This window comes from Mixophyes fleayi, chromosome 12 (assembly GCF_038048845.1).
Source record: "Mixophyes fleayi isolate aMixFle1 chromosome 12, aMixFle1.hap1, whole genome shotgun sequence".
In the NCBI taxonomy this organism is placed as follows: Eukaryota; Metazoa; Chordata; class Amphibia; order Anura; family Limnodynastidae; genus Mixophyes; species Mixophyes fleayi.
In genome coordinates this window covers 4,158,879-4,180,291 of record NC_134413.1, presented here as the reverse complement: position 1 = coordinate 4,180,291, position 21,413 = coordinate 4,158,879, and the positions used below count along the sequence as shown (strand labels likewise).

At 42.4% G+C, this 21,413-nt stretch overlaps 2 protein-coding genes across 4 annotated transcripts in view; one reads left to right on the top strand and one right to left on the bottom strand.

The window, feature by feature from the left end:
• Positions 1-10,405, bottom strand: part of DGLUCY (D-glutamate cyclase) — a 32,020-nt gene extending 21,615 nt beyond the window's left edge. The window contains exon 1 of one of the 2 annotated variants that reach the window (XM_075191768.1): positions 10,383-10,405. The gene's annotated coding sequence lies outside the window, so the exon portion shown is untranslated. Of the gene's footprint in view, positions 1-5,465; positions 5,524-10,382 lie in introns of those variants that run through there. The other variant, XM_075191767.1, reaches the window with a different exon arrangement.
• A 298-nt stretch (positions 10,406-10,703) lies between these two features.
• RPS6KA5 (ribosomal protein S6 kinase A5) overlaps positions 10,704-21,413 on the top strand; it is a 51,800-nt gene continuing 41,090 nt past the window's right edge. For both annotated transcript variants that reach the window (XM_075192521.1, XM_075192520.1), the window contains exon 1: positions 10,704-10,925. In XM_075192521.1, the coding sequence (XP_075048622.1) occupies positions 10,868-10,925 (58 nt within the window). In that variant the 5' untranslated portion in view covers positions 10,704-10,867. The remainder of the gene's footprint in view (positions 10,926-21,413) is intronic.

Below are 21,413 nucleotides of genomic sequence, written 5' to 3'. Positions count from 1 at the left end.
ACCATCCATGGAGCTGTTATTAAGCTTTACAGCATTTATGTCACTGTTATTATTTCGCATCTGTCATTATATTTATTGTACTCCCGAGGCAGAGATAGCGTTAATCCAGCAGGGTCTGTGCCAACTACAGGGCCCCAGGGCACTGGTCCCATTATCCTTCTGCATAAACTAATGGATGCAACACGCCCCCAGAGGAGGACACAGCAGAAATACACAGTGAAAGAAAATGCCTGATTATTTTTGTTTAAGTGTCTTCATTTTATTAAAATACTTGACCTAAAAACAAACTGCTCCATTCTTTGTGCGTTCTGGCAGATAATACCTGTGGAGGAAACTGTAGACCCTGACGATCAGGCTTGTCTGCACACACTGGAAAGCAGGTCAATAAAAATAAGGACACTGTTGTATTATTAATCGTGCAGCTGCCTGGAGGCTTGTGTGAGATCGGCACTAGTGGCCAGAAAAATCAATAACAAGCACAGACCACCCCCTAAAACTAGGTTAAACTAATTAAATTTACACTGCAACAGAAATAAAATCATCTCTGGTTTCACATGGTAAATTATTCCTGTACGGTTTTGTTTTTTTTTCGGTAGGATAAGCACTTTGTATCACGGTTATCCAACCTCCTCTAATGTTACACACACATGTTCTCTGCCATGTAATACCTTTAAAGGAACAGCATCAATAGTTACTTAAGATAATGTTGTGTAGAACTGTCATATTATTAAATTGCACTTAAAATAGATACTGGGACAGAAGAGTATTAAAATCAGGGATAATTTTGCAACCTGAACAATGGCAGAATGTCTGGTTGTGGGACGCCCACCAGACATTCTGCCATTGTTCAGGGCTTACCACAGGCAAAATTAGGGAATATTGCAGATTCAATAAACTATAATCAAATGCAATGCAGACCAATGGGGCCAGTATACATAGCACAACCTCATGCAATACCATTTATTCAATATGTGTGCATTCTGAAGACCAACATAGATTGCAGAGACACATGCTGATAACCATTATAAAATGCAAGGCCTCCCTGCTGAGCAGTATAAAAATACAGATCCTAATTTTTAACAAGAGTGCAACACAGAGAGACACTGATAACCATTATACAAGCTGACCAGTATCATCACCATTGTTTCATAAGGCACCATGCTTGTGTGAGCTTACGACTAGAGTTAGAGTAAAATGGATCGTCAAGTAGAGCTTGATGGATGGATATCAGGTTAAGGTGGGATAGGCTACAGTAAAGAGGTGGATTCTGAGAGAGAGCTTGAAGTTTGGGGGGAGAGTCTAGGCAGGTGGGGTAGAGAGTTCCACAGGAGAAGTCTTGGAGACGGGAGTGAGAGGCGGTTATCAGGGAGAAGGGAAAGTGCCAGTGAGAGTAACATCTAAGAGGATGAGGGAGAGTATTTGAGATGGTCAGAGATGCACAAGCAGGAGTTGGTGTTGGTAAGGTCTTTGAAGGTGAACGCTCGAATTGGATGCTGGAGGTTATGGGATTACAGAGTGGCTCAGCAGAGAAAGATCAGTATATAAGACTGAGGCCCATTACTGACTAGGGTATAACGTAGAGCCCTATTGCTCATCAGTAAACCATGTTTGAGCTTATAATCACTAGATAATGCTTTTCAGTGACAGTAGTAACTATCACTACACCTTTAAAATGTATTAAAGCAGATCATTGAACTCACAGTAAATTATACACACGTTCTGTTGTCCACTCAAATTCAAATAAGTGCAACTTCAATATATTTCATATGAGCAAAATTAATTGGAAGAAAATATTGAAGAGCCTCATACACACATTAAATGTCAGATTTGAAGTGGTTTATTTTCTACCAGATATATCGGAGAGTCAGAAAGAAATAATGACAGTTTTTTTCAGCTAGGTTTTCATCACCTCTATCTTTGGTCTTGACATGGACATGTCAGGAACTTGGCTGTTACTTGTTGCCCCAGGAGCAAGAACAGCTTAATCTCACACAATATCAGGCCGCACAGCTTGTTGCTATCTCGGCTTGTGACAAATGCACTATGCAAGCTGCCAAAATATCTACTTTCTGAACCATGTGTGAAAATATCTATTTAGGTCTATTGCTTTGTTCTAGATAGATATTCAAGATAAGGAACAAGCCACAGTAAAGTATAAGCTATAAAGACGAACCAGAGGCCAATAAATAAAAAAACAAAATGTATAACTTGAGACATTGCTATAGCAGCCAAACAGCAAACCGGTAGTTAATTTGGCAACAAATAAGAGTATGCATTCTGTATTGAGTGGACCTCAGGCATAGTCTCCTGCATTTCTGGGCAGAACCAACAACAAGGTGATAGAGATTATTGCTCCACCCAATTTTTCATCATAACAAATCCAATTTAACGGGACTGGATTTCAATGACAAGCCCACCCTCCTGGGGACAAATCAAGAGGCATCGCTCTAGAAATGTGAAGGCAATAGATAAGTATTTTACATTGACATTAGTTCTACAATCTCAGTCATTTGCTGACTGGGAGCGGCCATAATGAGATCTCAGAAAGTGGGCGGTAATGTGCAGTATATACAGAGGTAGAGAGGATTCTCTGGTACCGGAAATACTTTGTCATGGTTATCTAGTTTTTAAAAAGTGTGGACAAGTGGACAGAAGGGTGCTATAGTATATAGCAGATTACTGCCAGAAGGATGGCTTTCTAAACAAGTCCAATAAGTTATGTAATGTGTATTAGAACTTTCGGAACAATCAAAATATGTAAAGAATATTGTACGGGATTACTAACACCAGGCAATGTTGCATTTACATGGTTTGAAAATGCTTTTGTACAAAATGTCCTTCTTATACTAACCTGAGAAAACATAAAATGTACGCTATTCTTGTGCTACACATATCTCTTAAGTGTAATAAACACACCTTGTCAGGAATCCCAGTATGAAGACCACGGAGAGCAATGTAAATGAAATGGAGTGTCTTTATTTTAAACACAGGTATAAACAAGATACAGTCAATGGTAGAAAACATAGAACAGGATACCAGACAATAGGATAACCGCGGGTACAGGATAATCAGGTTTAGCTGGGAAGCTGGACAATCCACAGCTGAGCAGGTTGTAGGACATGAGCAAAGTCAAAGAAAGCCGAAGTCAGGGTCACAGGTGTATAGGTGCAAGACGATGAGACAAACAGGAGTCAGATACCAGATACCAGAAGACAAATCAGGAACAGATCACAGGCGTTTCTCAGAGAGACCAGTAACAGTGACAATTAATGAACTGGCCCAGTTTGCAGGAAAAGGCAGTCCTATAAAGGCTAGACACAGGTGATCATGATCCAGAAACAATCATGAGAACTTAACCCCTTGGAGGCAGGATCTGGCAGAACAGAAAACCCAGCACCCCAAGTCTACGCTCTGCCTGCTACCCTGCAGTCTTGACACATAATTAGCGGTCAAGAGGAAGCAGAAAAGAGGTCCTGCAGCAGCTATACCAAACACCCAGAAGTAGGTAGTTCCAGGGGCCGGTGAAGGAGCCTGGTGGATGCAGCAACTACTCTCCTACAACTAGTGTGCAGCTGACACACAGTTGGTGAGTGCCTGGTGGCCTAGTGACTCCAGTAGGAGTGGTCAGTAATGGCAAGTCACTGATAATAAGGGAACCCCAAGTGAAAGCAGTAAAACCACAAATAAACTGTTGAGATAGAAAAAAAAAAAACAGGAGGCAGAGTAAGCCCATCTCCTCACGGTGAGGCTTAAGTAGGGTGTGGTGGCACAGTGGTTATTTACAAAGCTGCAAACCTGCAGGAATACAACACAAATGCTGTTTTGTGATGTCATGTATGTACATATTGCAAAGTCCCACTCATGTTATTTAGGACAGGTTTAAAAAAGCAGTATTGCAGGAAAAGAAATGAAAACTTTAAATAAATTAACAGGGCCACACAGACAGTTTTGCACAAAATGAAATGTACTCCGTGTCTGCGGTTTGTCAACAAGTTTTCTAGAACGCAGCAGGTTAAAAACCTAGACAGATTAAAAGTGACCTCTTTAAACATGCGTAAAGTCAGTATTTTTGTGCAGCCCATTTAATGCTGTGGTTTACACAATCTCCTCACAAAATCTTTGCACACTGTGGCATAATACTGACATTTCCTCTCATGTCTCAAATTGAAACTTTCACTTCCCCTTTTTTAATTCATTAGAAGTTAACTGAATGTGTTACAGTACACTAAACATATTACTGCGTCTTTATTCCAGTTTCAGCTCATTGAACAAGACAACTTGCCCATGAACCCAATAATTAGGTTGTTTGCTGTCAGTATTAATAAATAAACCCTTTGGTATTGATCTAAGTGGAAATGAGCAGTAAACCATAACCCAATAATAGGAGATATGTCTGGATCAATATGGTGTAATAAGGAACCTTATTACCAGACCCTTTACTGTTATGCTGCATAATCATTAAAATGTGGATAAAGCTTTGCGATTTTGGTCACTGATGACATCGGCTACACTTGAGCACAGACACGCTTGTGTAACAATAACGCTGCGCTAAACTAGTCCAGGCTATTACAAGCGCAGGTGAGACATTCAATTAATTTTACACTTGTGTAGCCACCTAAATACGGTCAGAATGAAGATCTGCCATCAGTACTGATTTTAGACATGCCCAAGAGTCATGGTTTACACGAAAAGAGAATGTGGCATAACCCAAAACAAGCATGGTTTTGGGCGGCTCTGGGCATGGTTTGCGTGTCCTTATCTTCCCATCAGGCCTGAAAAATGCTTTACCTGCAATAACTTTTGAATGACTCATTCAGGCGGAAGAGTTTTTATGTTTTATTAGTACACATGTTTTTGCTTATAGAATAATTAATTCTTCAGCACAGTGTCAGTTTAAGGTTTTGGAAATATTTCTGATTTTAGGTGCATAATCTGGAAATCAGCAGTGCACTTTTTATGATGTCTGTACTTACTGTAAAACCACCCACATGAGACCTTTATTTATGCATCCAGGTTTTCTATTTTCTTTCTTCACTAAACAAACACTGCAGTGACCTGAATTCCCTTTTATCCAAGTGTATATTCAGCAGCATCAAAACAAGAGACTGGAAATAACCTTCGGCCAATCCCCTGCTTGCAGCCTAAATTATCTCCTCTACCAGGCATCTAAAATGTATTCCTCATAGTCACAACAAAACCACAATCCCTTAACCCAGAGCTGACCAAGTCTGCACATGAACAGAGCAGATTATATGTTGTAACTAGGTGGTTGTGGATCAAATATGATTAAAACAATGATGTAATACCACAAGTTCTATTCAGGTAGCCAAGAAAATGGGGGCCACCAAATAGCCTTTGAGAGCATATCTGACCTGCTTTAACCCTTCATGCACTACAAAAGAAGAATCTAGTTGTAAAACAGGAGAGAAAGGCTAAATACAACAGTACCTTGGGGATAAACATACCTGTAAAATAGGTGGACGTGCAGGAGTGAGGATATGGCTGTGCAAGAGCTTGGTCGGTCATGGCATTACCTGAAGGTGGCAAAGATTGGCAATTGAACTGTAAGCATAATCGAGAGAGAAAAATAGCACAATACAGGGAAACCTACTGTTAAGGAGCTTGGCAAGCAGTGTGTCAACATAGTACGGCCTATAGACCCTGGGTCCTAAATAAGGCTAAGAGGGAAGAATTACAAAGTCTAGTAGCCTGCAAATAAGAGAAAGCAGGGGGTACATGCTTCACCCTTGACCTTGTGGTGACAGAGTTATCAATAAAGTGTTGCAGGGAGGGAATACTTGTGATAGATATATATCTCTGCAGTTTAGGGACTTTGACATACACACAGCAAATTTCATCCTATTCACTGCAAGGAGCACTGCCAAACTGCCAATCTAAACTGATGTGAAGGGGGGTGGGGGTAAACACTGGGGTCAATTTTAAAAGTGTTTTAAATTGTAGGCATGGTGCTGTAAATTAAACCTCCCACTGTCCCAAACATTCAGGATAATTGATCCCACACCTGTACCCAAGCAGGAAATGTTCATGCACATATTGCAGTACCCGTTAAGCTGGCCACAAATGGTGGATAAGAACGAGATTGTACAATGAACAGGGGCAAATGCAGGATTTGTAGAGGGGGGTTTCCACACCACACCGCCAGTGGGCGTGGCTATAATTTTAGACAGATCTTGGCTGTTCTACAACTCTTCCTATCCCCATAATATACATGGGCAATGCTGTGTGCACTACTGTTAGGTGCACGCAGTTCTCCCTTTTCAAGCAGAGCCGTATGAAGCGGAGGCAGGGTCCAGCCACCTCCATTATACAGTGCCCCAAGCTTGGAGGGGAGTTTCCAGGCACTAGGAAACCACCCCCTCCCCTCCCCTCCGTATGCCTATGCTGAATCAGGCCACTCCACTCTTCCAGGTTGGTGGATGTCCTCACACACGATCCAATAGAGCTGGTTTTCCCCTCATTTCCTGAATCACCATATGCAGTGCTAAATCACACACATGCACCATACTAGTCATATTCCTCTACTGACATCAATAATCTTTGTGCAAATATCCATATCTCTGTTTAAGCCAGTAAATGGAATGAAGGATGTGAACTTAGGCTGGAATTCCCCTGATCTGGCCAGTGCTTGCACTAATCAATATTAAAAAAGAATTAATAATACATTTCATGTACATTTTGTACATGACAAATCATATATAGATAAATTCTTATGTATATCTCATATGCAAAATCATGTGGACGGACGAACATTACATATGTGCTTGTTGAACTACCAAACCATTATCATGAATAAAGAGGTTTGGGTGCAGCTGCTCAGCCATGGAAACCTACTCCATAAAGCTACAGACAAAAATTTATTGAGCGGACGCTCTTCCAGAAGCAGTTTGGAACTCGGTAGTGAGTGTTGCAACCGAGGACAGACGATTTTTAAGTGCCAAGCATGTTCTGTGAACTTGTGTGGCATACAGGTTTGCAGCGGAGATGATGTTGCTCCTAGACGTTTCCACTTCACAATAACACCACTTACAATTGACTAGGGCAGCTCTAGCAGGGCAGAAATTTTTCACACTGACTTGTTGGAAAGGTGGCATCCTATGACACTACCACATTGAAAAACACAGCCATTCTACTGCTAATGTCTGACTATGGCAATTGCTTGAATGTATGCTGGATATTATGCACTTCTCAGCAATGGGTGCGACCAAAATGGCCAAACACGTTAATTAGAAGGGGCGTCCACATGGCCATGTAGTGTGTGTGTAGATAGGTAATGCATCTGCATGCAATTTAGATAACACACAGGTGTGTGTGTGTGTGTATAATATATATATATATATATATATATATATATATATATATACACACACACACCATTCCATGCTAGAAAATGTTTGCATTTTTCATTCAATCAATATTTTACAATGGACTGTAAATATTACAGTCATAAAATCAGAGGCAGGCATCCTGTGGCTACCAGTGCATGCTTGGGCATGTTTTTGCACATCAGTTGAAATAAATGGCAGTAGTCTATTTTAGGGAGAGTGGATATGACTAGCTGGCTCACATCCAGGACTAGATGACGCACACCTGTCCTGTACACAGTGTATGGCTAGCTGGCACACAGCATATAACCAACTAGCACACACATGTCCTGTACACAGTGTATGATTAGCTGGCACACAGTATAGGATTAGCTAGCACACAATACAGGAATACCTGGCATACAGTAGAGAATTACCTGGTCACAGTGTAGGACAATCAGGTACACAGCATTAGACTAGCTGGCACACACCTGTCCTGTACATGGTGTACAAATAGCTTGCACACAGTATATGACTACCTGGCACATAGCATATAACTAGCTGGCATACACCTGTCCTGTACACAGTGTATGACTAGAGGGTACACAGTAAAGGACTAGTTACCTGGCACACAGTGTATGACTAGAGGGTACACAGCACAGGACTAGTTACCTGACACACACCTGTCCTGTACACAGACTATGACTAGTTCCCTGACACACACCTGTCCTGTACACAGACTATGACTAGTTACCTGACACACACCTGTCCTGTACACAGACTAGAGGGCACACAGTATAAGACTACCAGTCACAAGGTACAGGACTAGTTACCTGACACACACCTGTCCTGTACACAGACTATGATTAGTTCCCTGACACACACCTGTACTGTACACAGACTATGACTAGTTACCTGACACACACCTGTCCTGTACACAGACTATGACTAGTTACCTGACACACATCTGTCCTGTACACAGACTATGACTAGTTCCCTGACACACATCTGTCCTGTACACAGACTATGACTAGTTACCTGACACACACTTGTACTGTACACAGACTATGACTAGTTACCTGACACACACTTGCCCTGTACACAGACTAGAGGGCACACAGTATAAGACTACCAGTCACAAGGTACAGGACTAGTTACCTGACACACACCTGTCCTGTACACAGACTATGACTAGTTACCTGACACACACCTGTACTGTACACAGACTATGACTAGTTACTTGACACACACCTGTACTGTACACAGACTATGACTAGTTCCCTGACACACACCTGTCCTGTACACAGACTATGACTAGTTCCCTGTCACACACCTGTACTGTACACAGTCTATGACTAGTTCCCTGACACACACCTGTCCTGTACACAGACTATGACTAGTTCCCTGACACACACCTGTCCTGTACACAGACTATGACTAGTTACCTGACACACACCTGTCCTGTACACAGACTATGACTAGTTACCTGACACACACCTGTCCTGTACACAGTCTATGACTAGTTACCTGACACACACCTGTCCTGTACACAGACTATGACTAGTTCCCTGACACACACCTGTCCTGTACACAGACTATGACAAGTTACCTGACACACACCTGTCCTGTACACAGACTATGACTAGTTACCTGACACACACCTGTCCTGTACACAGACTATGACTAGTTACCTGACACACACCTGTCCTGTACACAGTCTATGACTAGTTACCTGACACACACCTGTCCTGTACACAGACTATGACTAGTTCCCTGACACACACCTGTCCTGTACACAGACTATGACAAGTTACCTGACACACCTGTCCTGTACACAGACTATGACTAGTTACCTGACACACACCTGTCCTGTACACAGTCTATGACTAGTTCCCTGACACACACCTGTCCTGTACACAGACTATGACTAGTTCCCTGACACACACCTGTACTGTACACAGACTATGACTAGAGAGTACACAGTAGTTACAGAGCCGTAACTAGGGTGGTGCGGACGGTGCCGTCGCCCCGGGCGCAAGCCCAAGTGGACGCAGCAACCGCCCGCTACCTAGCCCTATCTTCTGCCTTTTTACCGTCCACACACGGACGTCATGAGAAAGAGAGAGATTAACTTTCCGCAGTGGAACGCATGCGTTCCACTGCGGAAAGTTAATCTCTCTCTCTCTCATGACGTCCGTGTGTATTAGTCCCTTTCAGAAGCTGGATGGAATGCTGCAGTCACGCCAGATCCAGGAGTTAATCACCCTCCAATTTATATAGGAGAGGTAACAAGCTCTGCAGATAGAAACCGGACACGGAAAGGGATATACTGCCACTAACTGTAAGTGAACGTTTCCACTATTCCTGGACACCTATGCAAATATTCAGGATTTACAAACATTAGGAGGAATGTTCATTCAGGACATTGTTTATAAATAGAAGCTTTGTGAATTTTAACTGGTTATCATCTTTTAACCATTTCACATGTTTGCCTCAGTGCTGAACACTGATAAGAAATAACTTTCATTTCATGTGGTGCATAATATTACAGAGATTTATAAATGTATACAATTGTGTTTTATGTATGTTTTTTTTCTGGACAGAATTGTACATTATGTAAGTTGAATTTAACCAAACATTTGAAGTAATATGTAATTAATATCCAATGAAGGATAATGAATTGTACAATCACAGAGCGCTAAACTATGCGAAATGGATTTTTCTGAATGGCTTAGACATTTTTAAGTAATGTGGCCATTTAACAAAAGTCTAACAGGAGATATCGGAGATATCTTCCTCATTAAACAAATTATTGCACAATCCAGTAGTCCTCATAATACTCAATGGGGACTGGGGTGTCCCATTGGTCTATATATATATATATATCTCATGCATTTGCAAATATGTGTAACAGAGTTATTTCAGTAAAGTGCTAGCCACACCCCCACATTAAGTTGGCCACACCCACTTGTAAAATGCCACTCCCACTTAGATGGGGGGCGCCGGTGCCTTGTCTCGCCCAGGGCACTAAAATGTCTAGTTAGGGCACTGAGTAGTTACCTGTACTGTGATTGTACCTGACTGGAACTAGACAGAAAAGGCGGGAACTCATATCGTAAACAGACAACTCTAACCAGCCAATCACGTTACCTGTCATCAAACATCAACCAGTCCCACACGAGCAAGTGGGCGGAGTTAGAGCAATCCTCGGGCCAATGATATATCGCTGGGTTATCTTGACGTCCTGGTTGCCCCGCCCATTCCGTCTGTCAAACTCGGAGATGCGAGGAAGGGAATCTCTGGGGCTATCCGGGCTCCGCCCCCTCCCCCCGCGTGCCGACCAATCAGCGAGCTGCGAGCCGCCTAGGTTAGGTAGAACTGGTTGGCAGGGGGTGGGTTGCGCTGTGCCGTAGTGGTCCGGGAGGGGGGCTGAGCGGCAGCCGGGGAGTGAGAGGCAGCGGGCGGCGCTCCTGTGGCAGACAGCGCTGTATACTGCTCATATATACCTGTCTGTGTGTGTACACCGGGCTCCAGTCTGACGGGACATGGAGGGGCCCTCCCGGGAAGGTGACCTGCTCACTGTGACACACGAGCTCCGGAGCGGTGAGTTCTCCTAAGATGCCTAGTATCACCCTGTGCACAGCACCACTGACCTCTCCCTAAGCCCCTCCTCCTCCTCCCCAGTACCACCCTGTACATCGTAATACTGACCTCTTCCTAACCCCCTGCTCAGTATCACCCAGTGCACAGTACCACTGACCTCTCCCTAAGCCCATCCTCCTCCTCCCCAGTACCACCCTGTACATCGTAATCCTGACCTCTTCCTAACCCCCTGCTCAGTATCACCCAGTGCACAGTGCCACTGACCTCTCCCTAAGCCCATCCTCCTCGTCCAGTACCACCCTGAACATCGTAATACTGACCTCTTCCTAACCCCCTGCTCAGTATCACCCTGTACATAGTAATACTGACCTCTCCCAGACCCTCTGCTCAGTATCACCTTGTGCACAGTACTACTGACCTCTCCCAGACCCTCTGCTCAGTATCACCCAGTGCACAGTACCACTGACCTCTCCCTAAGCCCATCCTCCTCGTCCAGTACCACCCTGAACATCGTAATACTGACCTCTTCCTAACCCCCTGCTCAGTATCACCCTGTACATAGTAATACTGACCTCTCCCAGACCCTCTGCTCAGTATCACCTTGTGCACAGTACTACTGACCTCTCCCAGACCCTCTGCTCAGTATCACTTTGTGCACAGTACTACTGACCTCTCCCAGACCCTCTGCTCAGTATCACCCAGTGCACAGTACTACTGACCTCTCCCAGACCCTCTGCTCAGTATCACCCAGTGCACAGTACCACTGACCTCTCCCTAAGCCCCTCCTCCTCGTCCAGTACCACCCTGTACATCGTAATACTGACCTCTTCCTAACCCCCTGCTCAGTATCACCCTGTACATAGTAATACTGACCTCTCCCAGACCCTCTGCTCAGTATCACCCAATGCACAGTACTACTGACCTCTCCCAGACCCACTGCTCAGTATCACCTTGTGCACAGTACTACTGACCTCTCCCAGACCCTCTGCTCAGTATCACCCAGTGCACAGTACTACTGACCTCTCCCAGACCCTCTGCTCAGTATCACCCTGTGCACAGTACTACTGACTATTCCCTAAGCCCCTCCTCCTCGTCCAGTACCACCCTGTACATAGTAATACTGACTTCTCCCAGACTCTCTGCTCAGTATCACCCTGTGCACAGTACCACTGACCTCTTCCTAACCCCCTGCTCAGTATCACCCTGTACATAGTAATACTGACCTCTCCCAGACCCCCTGCTCAGTATTACACTGTGCACAGTACCACTGACCTCTCCCAGATCCTCTGCTCAGTATTTCCCTGTGCACAGTACTACTGATCTCTCCCAGATCCTCTGCTCAGTATTACCCTCTGCACAGTACCACTGACCTCTTCCTAACTCCCTACACAGTATCACTGACCCCTTCCTAATCCGTGTGCTCAGTATCGCCCTATGCACAGTACCACAGACTTCTCCCTGACCCTCTGCTCAATGTCACCCTGTACACAGTACCACTGACCTCTTCCTAAGCCTCTCCTCATCATCAGTTTCACCCAGTGCACAGTACTACTGACCTTTCCCTAACCCTCTGCTCAGTGTCACCATGTGCACAGTACCACTGACCTCTCCCTGACCCTCTGCTCAGTATCACTCTGTACACAGTACCACTGACCTCTCCCTATCCCCCCTCCAACTTGTCAGTATCACCCTGTACTAAGTAACACTGACCTCTGCTCAGTATCACCCTGTGCACAGTACTACTGACCTCTCTAACCCCCTGCTCAATATCACCCTGTGCACAGTACTACTGACCTCTCCCTGCACCTTCACCTCAGTTTCACCCCATACACAGTGCCACCTATATCTTACAGCACACAGTCTCATCCCATGCACAGTGCAACTGATCTCTCTGCAACAGCTCCATCATCCACGAGTAGCCATGTGCTTGTATGACAGACGTGGGAGATAGAGACCACACATGTATCTACAGGTGACACATTATCAGTAGCCATCCTGTAATTATAACTGTCTCCAAACTCAGTGCCTCAAACGCTTTTGAGAAAAGCCGCATATGCATCGCACTGCTCTCTACCACGCTCAGGTATTCTGCTCCTTGCCTCCAGCATGCAATATTTAATTCTGCCGGTGACGTTGATTGACAGACTCCATTATTTGCAATTGCCTTTGGTTAGGAGTCTCTGCATGTATAGGGCTGCTAAATTCCTAAACTAAACAGCTTAATAGTGATGCTGTGTAGGTTTACAGTGGAGCTATAAAGCGATATATTAGTTTCTGATAATGTGCCTGATTTTCCTGCCTCCTATTCCTGTTCATAGTCCTCTCTCCTGGTAAGGATTGCATTATACTATGCTTAATTACTGCATCGTGGATGTAGCATTGTAGGTCTTGTTTTAGAACAGGTCTGTTTGTGGTATATCCGCTCTTCAGTTGTAATCTTGACAAGCTCTGCCTACCCTCCGTACTGAGTTAAACTGTTATTTTTGTGATTACCTATGATGAATATCATATATATAATCTTTCATGCGGTGTTTAATTGTATTTAACCCCCACTGTGATTGTATGTCTATAGATGAAGTACCTGCAAAATGCATCCTTTGTAGTTATTGGAATACAGTACTATAGCCTGGGGGGGGGGGGACTCACTGCTGTAAAATAGTTTTTGATGCTTTTATTCTCTCTATTTAATTCTTGGTGCACATTATCCCTTACTACTTCAGTTCTGTTTCCACAGTCCGATGACTTTGTTTATCGTCTGGTTAGTACATCCCCACCTGCAACAGTTACTCAATACCCGGCTTTGATTTCCAGGCTTCCTTTTTTTCGGCAAAGACTTTTATGTCATGCAGTCTGGGTTGTTTATGTTTGTTCCCCTGAATTTGACACAGATCTGTCATATCCAAGGTCTGCGTTGGATAACATTGTATCCATTACAGCAGCTTAGTGTTGTATTCAAGAAGGCATTAATAAGCAACTCTGCCTGTGTGACACAAAGGTCTTGCTGAAAAGCACAGAACAAACAGACAGATAAATACATGTGTAAAGTAAAAGTTGAAGGTGTACAAGGCAACACATGAAAGTAAAATAAAATGTAGTGTTATTAACAAATGAAAGCTGCATTTAAGGGTACCCGTTGTACCTGCCTCTTTCCTTGGCTGAGCCCTTTGCAGACAATATTACTTTACTCCATATTAGAAAGCCCTTAGTGTAGCTGACGTTCTGTCATACAGTTACAGGTTAATTTTCTATAAGATTTCTATTAAATTCAGAAACAAACCTCCACAGTTTTATAAAGGCATAGATTTATAACAAAGTATTTTCTGTGTCAAGCTGCAAATCCTTATTGTATGCTCTGTTACATAGGACAGTGTTTCCCAAATTCAATCCTTGGGGAACCCTAACAGGGAAGGTTTGTCAGTCCACAAGTGAAATAATTCTACCACCTGTGGATCTGTTACATTGTATCAGTCAGTAATGATTACAACTGTGCTCAAACGAGATATGGAAAACATGCACTGTTGGGCTCCGGATTTGGGAAACACTGAAAACGAAGGAACCTTTTATCAGTTATGTGTTTAGTTTCAGGCTTCATTCGTCTTTATTTGCACCCTTTTGTATTTATTGCAATTATTTGTATTGTACACACTGAAAATATTACTTTTAACTATTTCCTATTTATGAAACCTTCCATATTTGACTATTAATGCAATTAAATTTGCAATATCCATTTAACATTGGTATTTATAAAATTCTATATACCTTAGACAAATATTTCTTAGTATAGTTTAGTTAAGCCTTCTGTCTGTCAATGTCGTTTATCAGCAGTTTCATTCCGTCATTTTCCTTTTCATCATACATCAGACCTGGCATCCCAAATGTAACCAACCATGCCCTGACCTACCACAGGGTTTTGCATGGTTGACTGTAAAAATAAAAGGAAGTTTTGGACATTTTTAGAGGCCATATTTGTTAATAAACTATTAGAACGCTTCTTGTGTCTGTCTCCCCTCTAATTTGCATACAGTGACATTAAAGAGAAAGATAAACACTTTAAAAAACAATGAAATGATTATTGGTTAGATTATTATCATTGAGTTTGTATGTTCTCCCGTGTTTGCGTGGGTTTCCTCCGGGTGCTCCGGTTTCCTCCCTCACTCCAAAGCCATACTGGTAGGTTAATTGGCTGCTATTAAATTGACCCTAGTCTGTCTGTCTGTGTGTGTGTTAGTTAGGAAATTTAGACTGTAAGCTTCAATGGGGCAGGGACTGATGTGAGTGAGTTCTCTGTACAGCGCTGCGGAATTAGTGGAGCTATATAAATAAATGGCGATGATGATGATCTATTGATGTACTAAGCATGAGTCGTAGAACTGAGATCATGGCAGCTCCCAGTTAGAAAAAGCTGAGATTGTGGAACTTGTGAAGGTAGTAGCAAATATACTTGTATGATGAGATCTATCTATCTATCGATCTATCTATCTATTATTGAGCTGAATGATATTCCTGAGATATGTGGAGTGTTTATATTAGTTATTATGTTCCAAGGGCCCCCTCGATGCAACTTCTCCACCTCTTTATCTTGTCCATCCAGCAAAATCTTATTATTGTAAATTAGTGTAAATATAAGCTCACTACTGCGCTTAATCTGCTCTCCGTAAGGAACATCCCTGATCCTCCATCCCCTTAGACATTGCAAACTTACTGCTGATCTTTTGGCCTCTAAAGCCATTTGCTTCAAAGTAAAAACCGGTGCATTTGCATAAAAGACCCAAAACAGCATTTGGACTTTCGTAAATGAGCCAGAGGGAGTGACTGGCAGCTTGGCAGACTTGCTTAGCGGAATGTTTTAGTTTACTGATACACCGTGACACAATGTCGCTGCAACCCAGCCTCTGATTTCTGACCTGTGATAGCTCCCATCAGGACATTGTCCTAATTATACGCCAGGAGCTTCAGCTGTCTGTAATAGGGGGAGGTAAAAATGTACTTTTTAACAGAGCAGCAGGGGAAGCTCAGGGTAACGTTGTTCTGCATATTTCATCTCCACAGTTCGTATCAGAAATTTTTTATTTTGTGGTTTTAGTGCTACTTTAAGATTAAAAGGTTGGAAGAATTCAGATATTGGCTTTGAGATGACAGTTTATATGTTTTTCTGTGAGTACCACGATATTCTTCTACGACGTCCCTTCGGAAGAGGAGAATATGATGGCTTCTCCGATCACACTCTGCAAGTAGGCACAGATGCTCGCTGCTTACAATTATCTATGCCCATATGTGTTACTCTATATTTAACGGAAAATAAAATACAATTTCTGTCTAAATGGATACATTTTCCCCCTTTTAAGAATATTAATATCTCTGCGGCTGTCGGGTCCCTTGGCTGGCATCCAGTCACTCGGTAAATGTTATGATCTGAGATGAACACATTGAAAGTTTGCCATTTGTGTGTAAAGCCGAACTTGTCCCCATCTGTTGGTTCCTCCTGTACACAGGGATCACAGAGTTCCTCGCATGCTGATTTATTCCTGTATCCACAACTCATTGCTTCATTATTATACTGATAAGGAGATGGACGTCATTTACGGACCCTCTGTCGCACCCCTCTCCATCTCATTGTTTGGGCTGCCTACGATCTAGGGTATGAAAAATTATTATTCATAGAGTTTATAAATAGGAGAATTTATTTTCATGTCTGAAGATTTAAAATTGGCCGCTTTCGTTGGATCTGGCAGAAGATTTGCAGCACACGGTGGAGGTGAAGGATTAGTGACTTGGAACATCATGTAATGTTAGCCTGCAGTGCAGCAAGCATTGCTCTGTAACACATTGATAAATGTCACTTTGACTTCTGCACATTTCTCGACTTGTACTATATTTTTAAGACCGGATAAGTCCAGTTTTAAGAGAACCTTAATACCAAATGCTTCTTAAGTAAGGATAATTGTAGGCTGAAAGTCATTTACCTGTCCATAAATCTTTATTACAGCTGGTGAGTCTTAGTGCTGGATGGTCGTCTCCTGTTACTAGTTACCAGACGGCTGGACGCGGTTTGAACGCAGGCCTTCGTGCAGTCTCCATTTCCGAAGCGTTGACCGACATTCACGGCTCTATTGTAGCTAATCTGCTAAGACTGTCGATCGGTGCGATGACTCTGTAGGGGGCAAATCAGCTGCCTCTATTTGTTTTCCGGGCAGCTTATAACTAAATGAAAAGCAAGCTGTAATGGGAAGTCAGTAATTAGTTATAGCTAGGTAAGTATTGTTTAGTATACAATTATCCTTACATGCATAGAGTTTTTGGTACTCTTAAAACTGGACTTATCCTAAGAACAAGTGAATCCACTACAGGACATTAATATATGCCAATAGCCTGTGGAGGTGAAATGCTTGTATTAAATCTGGCAGGCTTGCTACCTGTCCCATCCATTGACCGTTTATAGCATTAAAAAGTGCACTCAAGAGAGCTGAGATTTTCTAACTGGCTTTGGTTAAGTGAAATAAAGAAGCCTGAGTGACAGGCTTGCAGCCTCCTAGTTAACGCAGCTGCCCTTTAATGGTATGAACGGGGATGTTGGTGAGGTTTTAAAATGGTGTGAGGTACAGCCAGTGCTTATTAAACGCTATATTGGCACCGTTAGTAGTCATTGCCTGAGACGCTAAGGGAAATGGAATGTATCTTGCAGTTTGGGTGGGCATGTGTGTGAGGTTTCCCCAAATCCAGTCCTCAGGGACCCCTAACAGTACATGTTTTCCATATCTCCTTGCTGAACCACGAGTGTATTTATTTACTGGCTGACATATTGTAACTGGAAAACCTGCTCTTGGCTCACTCTTGCGGAATGTCCTGGAGACTCCCGAATTCCAGTTACCTCTTCCGGAGAGTAGGCCACCCTCCCGCAAACTGCCCTCTTCCCAATTAAGTGGGTTGGAAGATCTCAATGACACAATTGCGTAATTTCACTGCCGGTCGAAAATGATGCGCTCTGCGGCGCTATATAAATCTTATAGAAGCGAAAACCTTTTTTTGGTATTTAATTTCCTACTTATACAGTATTTTACCAAGAAGAAATACAGGGGGAGTCTCCTCTTCTTTTCATGCTAAAATTGTGCGCCCAAATGAAAAATAAAAAAATTGCTGTAGGCTATATAGTATCGTATTTTGATTGCACATAAATGTTAAACTTTTTTGACCGTTTAGAAAAAAACTTCTCCCTAGCTTGAATACTTACTTTCCGTTCAAAATGCCTTTGGGAATATAGAAAGTTCCCTCCCATACCTGGCTAGTCGGGAACAAGTTCGAACATATACTAACATTTTTTTTAAAAAAGTCCCTTTTTAGATGTCCATTATATCTAAATATTATGCATTCAAACATGTCTATAAAGGTTTCCCATTGCTCTTGTATATAAAGCTATGATAATCCGATAGATAAAGTCGCCTATTTTCATGCACATAACTGTAAATCTTTCAGATTGCTCTCCTCTATAAGGGCTGCTTATTCCTGGGTTTAGTGATCTTTCAGTGCTTTGAATAGATTATAAAGGTGCATTGTTTATATGGTACCAGATGTACAGAATTTATAGGTTAGGAAAGGGGTTTTTGTTTTGTTTGTTTTTTTTTCTCTAATCTATTGTTTTATTGCCTACAAAGCCCCCAGCCAAGAAGGAATGTTTTCAGATATTAATCCGTCAGATTTCCCAGTAACAGAGAACTAAATTGAGTGCGAGAAGATACATCTGAGATGATTACATATAATAAGTAAATAACCCTGTTTCTTGCGGTAGATGACGGACGTCTTTGCTAAACGGTTCTGTGCGTTATAAATAGGGGCTTATGCAATCTGTGATTCCCCCCTTTTTCTGGGACTGTGTGGTAGAGCGTGCTGGTGTTTGTAGTTCCACACCAGCTGGAGAGCCACAGATTGCTCTGCGTTGTAGCATAATCTCCCTTCTTGAATGGTTTGTAAATCTCGGTTGTCCCCTCAGCTCAGCAGGAAGATATAAAATGATGTGTTTTTAGCAGATGGAGAGGAAGAAAGGATTTATTTGAGAATATATAAGAAGTACAAACAAATAAGCTGGTGGCAAAAGCCTGGGGATTTTCTTAAATGTGGAACAGTGAAAGACTTCTCTTCCTCCTCCGTCAGTATTAAGGCAGTGTAGGCGACAGATTAAATTATTGGGATGTTTGAGGCTCTTGGCATAAGAAGCTTTTATTCAGCGATATTCACAAGAGAGAAGAGTCTCTGCCGCTCGCGTTCTGTCATTATGAAGTGATGTTTAATCATGTGGCTCCCAGCGGATTACAACTCCTATCATTGCCGTCCAAAGAAAACCTGCCTGTACCGCACAACTTTACTGCAGAAGTTTGGAAAATGTTGTGAACGTGCATTTTTATAGGTTTTGTTTTGTTTTTATTCTGGGTTTGATACATTGACCACCGGTGTGTTTAACATTCACAGCTGAAGGTGGTGTATTTTGACTGCTCCCTCCATCCTCAGTCCCCACCCTTGGTGAGGATTCAATAGAAATTCTAGGACATGTTTCAGAACTTTTATTATGTATTTACTTAGAACATTTTATAAATAAATACCACATCCTGACGCCTATATTTATTGTAGATTGCAAATATGTAAGCAGTTTACTTTACGAAAGCAGCATTCCTACATAGAATATATATATATATATATTTTTTAAAATGTATAAAGCTGTTCTCTGAAACATCATAAGCCCTCATGAGGTTAAAGATCAAATGACTGCCAGACACACAGCCAGTCTGCTACAGGGACTCTCAGCATGTCATGTGATGGCAGAGGATAGGTAAGGGGGGGGGGGGGGGGGGTCACAGTGCAGAGAAAACTCAGAGGGGAGTTCCAAATACTCTCTGCTCACTATATCATGTGCTATGTGACTGTGGTTGCCATGGTAGTCAGTACTAGAAGTCTCATGGAAAAAGAAACGATACAAAAAAAAATACCAGTGATCTATGTAAATGGAAAATGGTTTTTAATACAAGTACAATGCATGCAAACAAATGTAAAACTTATTATATTCTGTCTATATCTATTTGCATTTTTTGTGCATTTGCATTGTGGGCGCTGCTTGATCCATTTCAGTGCATCCAAAGCAGGTCGGCGTACTTTAAAAAACTGCTCTTTTATTTATTGTACATAACCACTAGGGGTTAACACAAGGCTCTACGCCAGTATTGTGCTGTCCCCCCATTCTTTCCAATGGTTCATTTGGTCCAAAGCTCATTTATTTCACTGGAGTTATGCAATACATTTGCAATCTACATTGAAATTGTATAAGCCATTAACATGAATGGAGTTCCCCAGCACTGTTAATATCATGTTTCCCCCACATTAATAGAGATTACATTAACCTCTATATTGATATGTGGACAACGGGTTTCCCCGGGACGTCTCTCACCGACAGCCAATCACATCGAAAATAGAGTGCATAACTGCTTGTGATTGGCTGAGTGGCTAAGGGGAGTTATGGCCAATTCTGTTCACAGTGGATCATTTCATGTTGTCTGTTGTGAGTTGTTTTTTGGGGGGTTTTTTGTTTTGCTTTTTTAAATGAATAAACTGGTGAACAAAAGCTTTTATTTCAATAAAAGTTGATTTAACAATTATGTTTTTCTTTTAATGTATGGATATTTTTGGATCATACATGTAGCGAAGTCACTGAAAACGTAGGAGAAGCGTGCCCTGTTTTCGTTCTTGATGCAAACGCATGAGAACGCATTTGATCCTGCAGGACTATTACATCCAGCTCATAGCACTTCCGTGCGTTTCCACATACTGGTTGCACTTGTTTTGTTTTTTTTACTCCTAAAATGACACCTGTGAAAACTGGTCAATGAATGAATCATGAATTTAATATACAATGTTCAGCGCTGCCCTGACATTCTCCCGCAGCTCTGCAGCGGAAGCTCCTCTCACGTTAGGGAACTGCCCAAATAGCAACTGATACAGGACTGCAGTCTGTTTAAGCTGCTGTGACATCACTGGCCCTGCCCCTGTGTATGAATTAATCAAACCACTCTGGGTGTTTCTGCAGAGCAAGACTACAAACCTGTCAGTCATTCTGTCTGCTCGGTTAGAAAAACATCCACACCTTTACATGGAAAACTGTTACAAAGAAGTAATTCATTACATGCTCAACTTTTTTGTTTTTTTCCTTTTATTGAAAACACCCCCTTCTCCCACACATTTCTGTCTTCAGGACCCCCGTTGTTTAGGAAAGGTTCACCCAATCTAGCTGTATTCTTTGGGTGTGAGGGCCTAGAGAATTTTGACTCAGCGTGGATTGCATGGTTGTCGCAGCTATCCAGCCGTCTTCATCTCTTACACTTAATTCCCTCCATGATATTATGTCTGGCGAATACAACGACCAGCTGAAGTACTAGTGTGCATGAGGGGGTCAGTATCTCCCAAATGACATAGGGGTCTCATTCCTGGCATTTATATTTGTATGAAAAA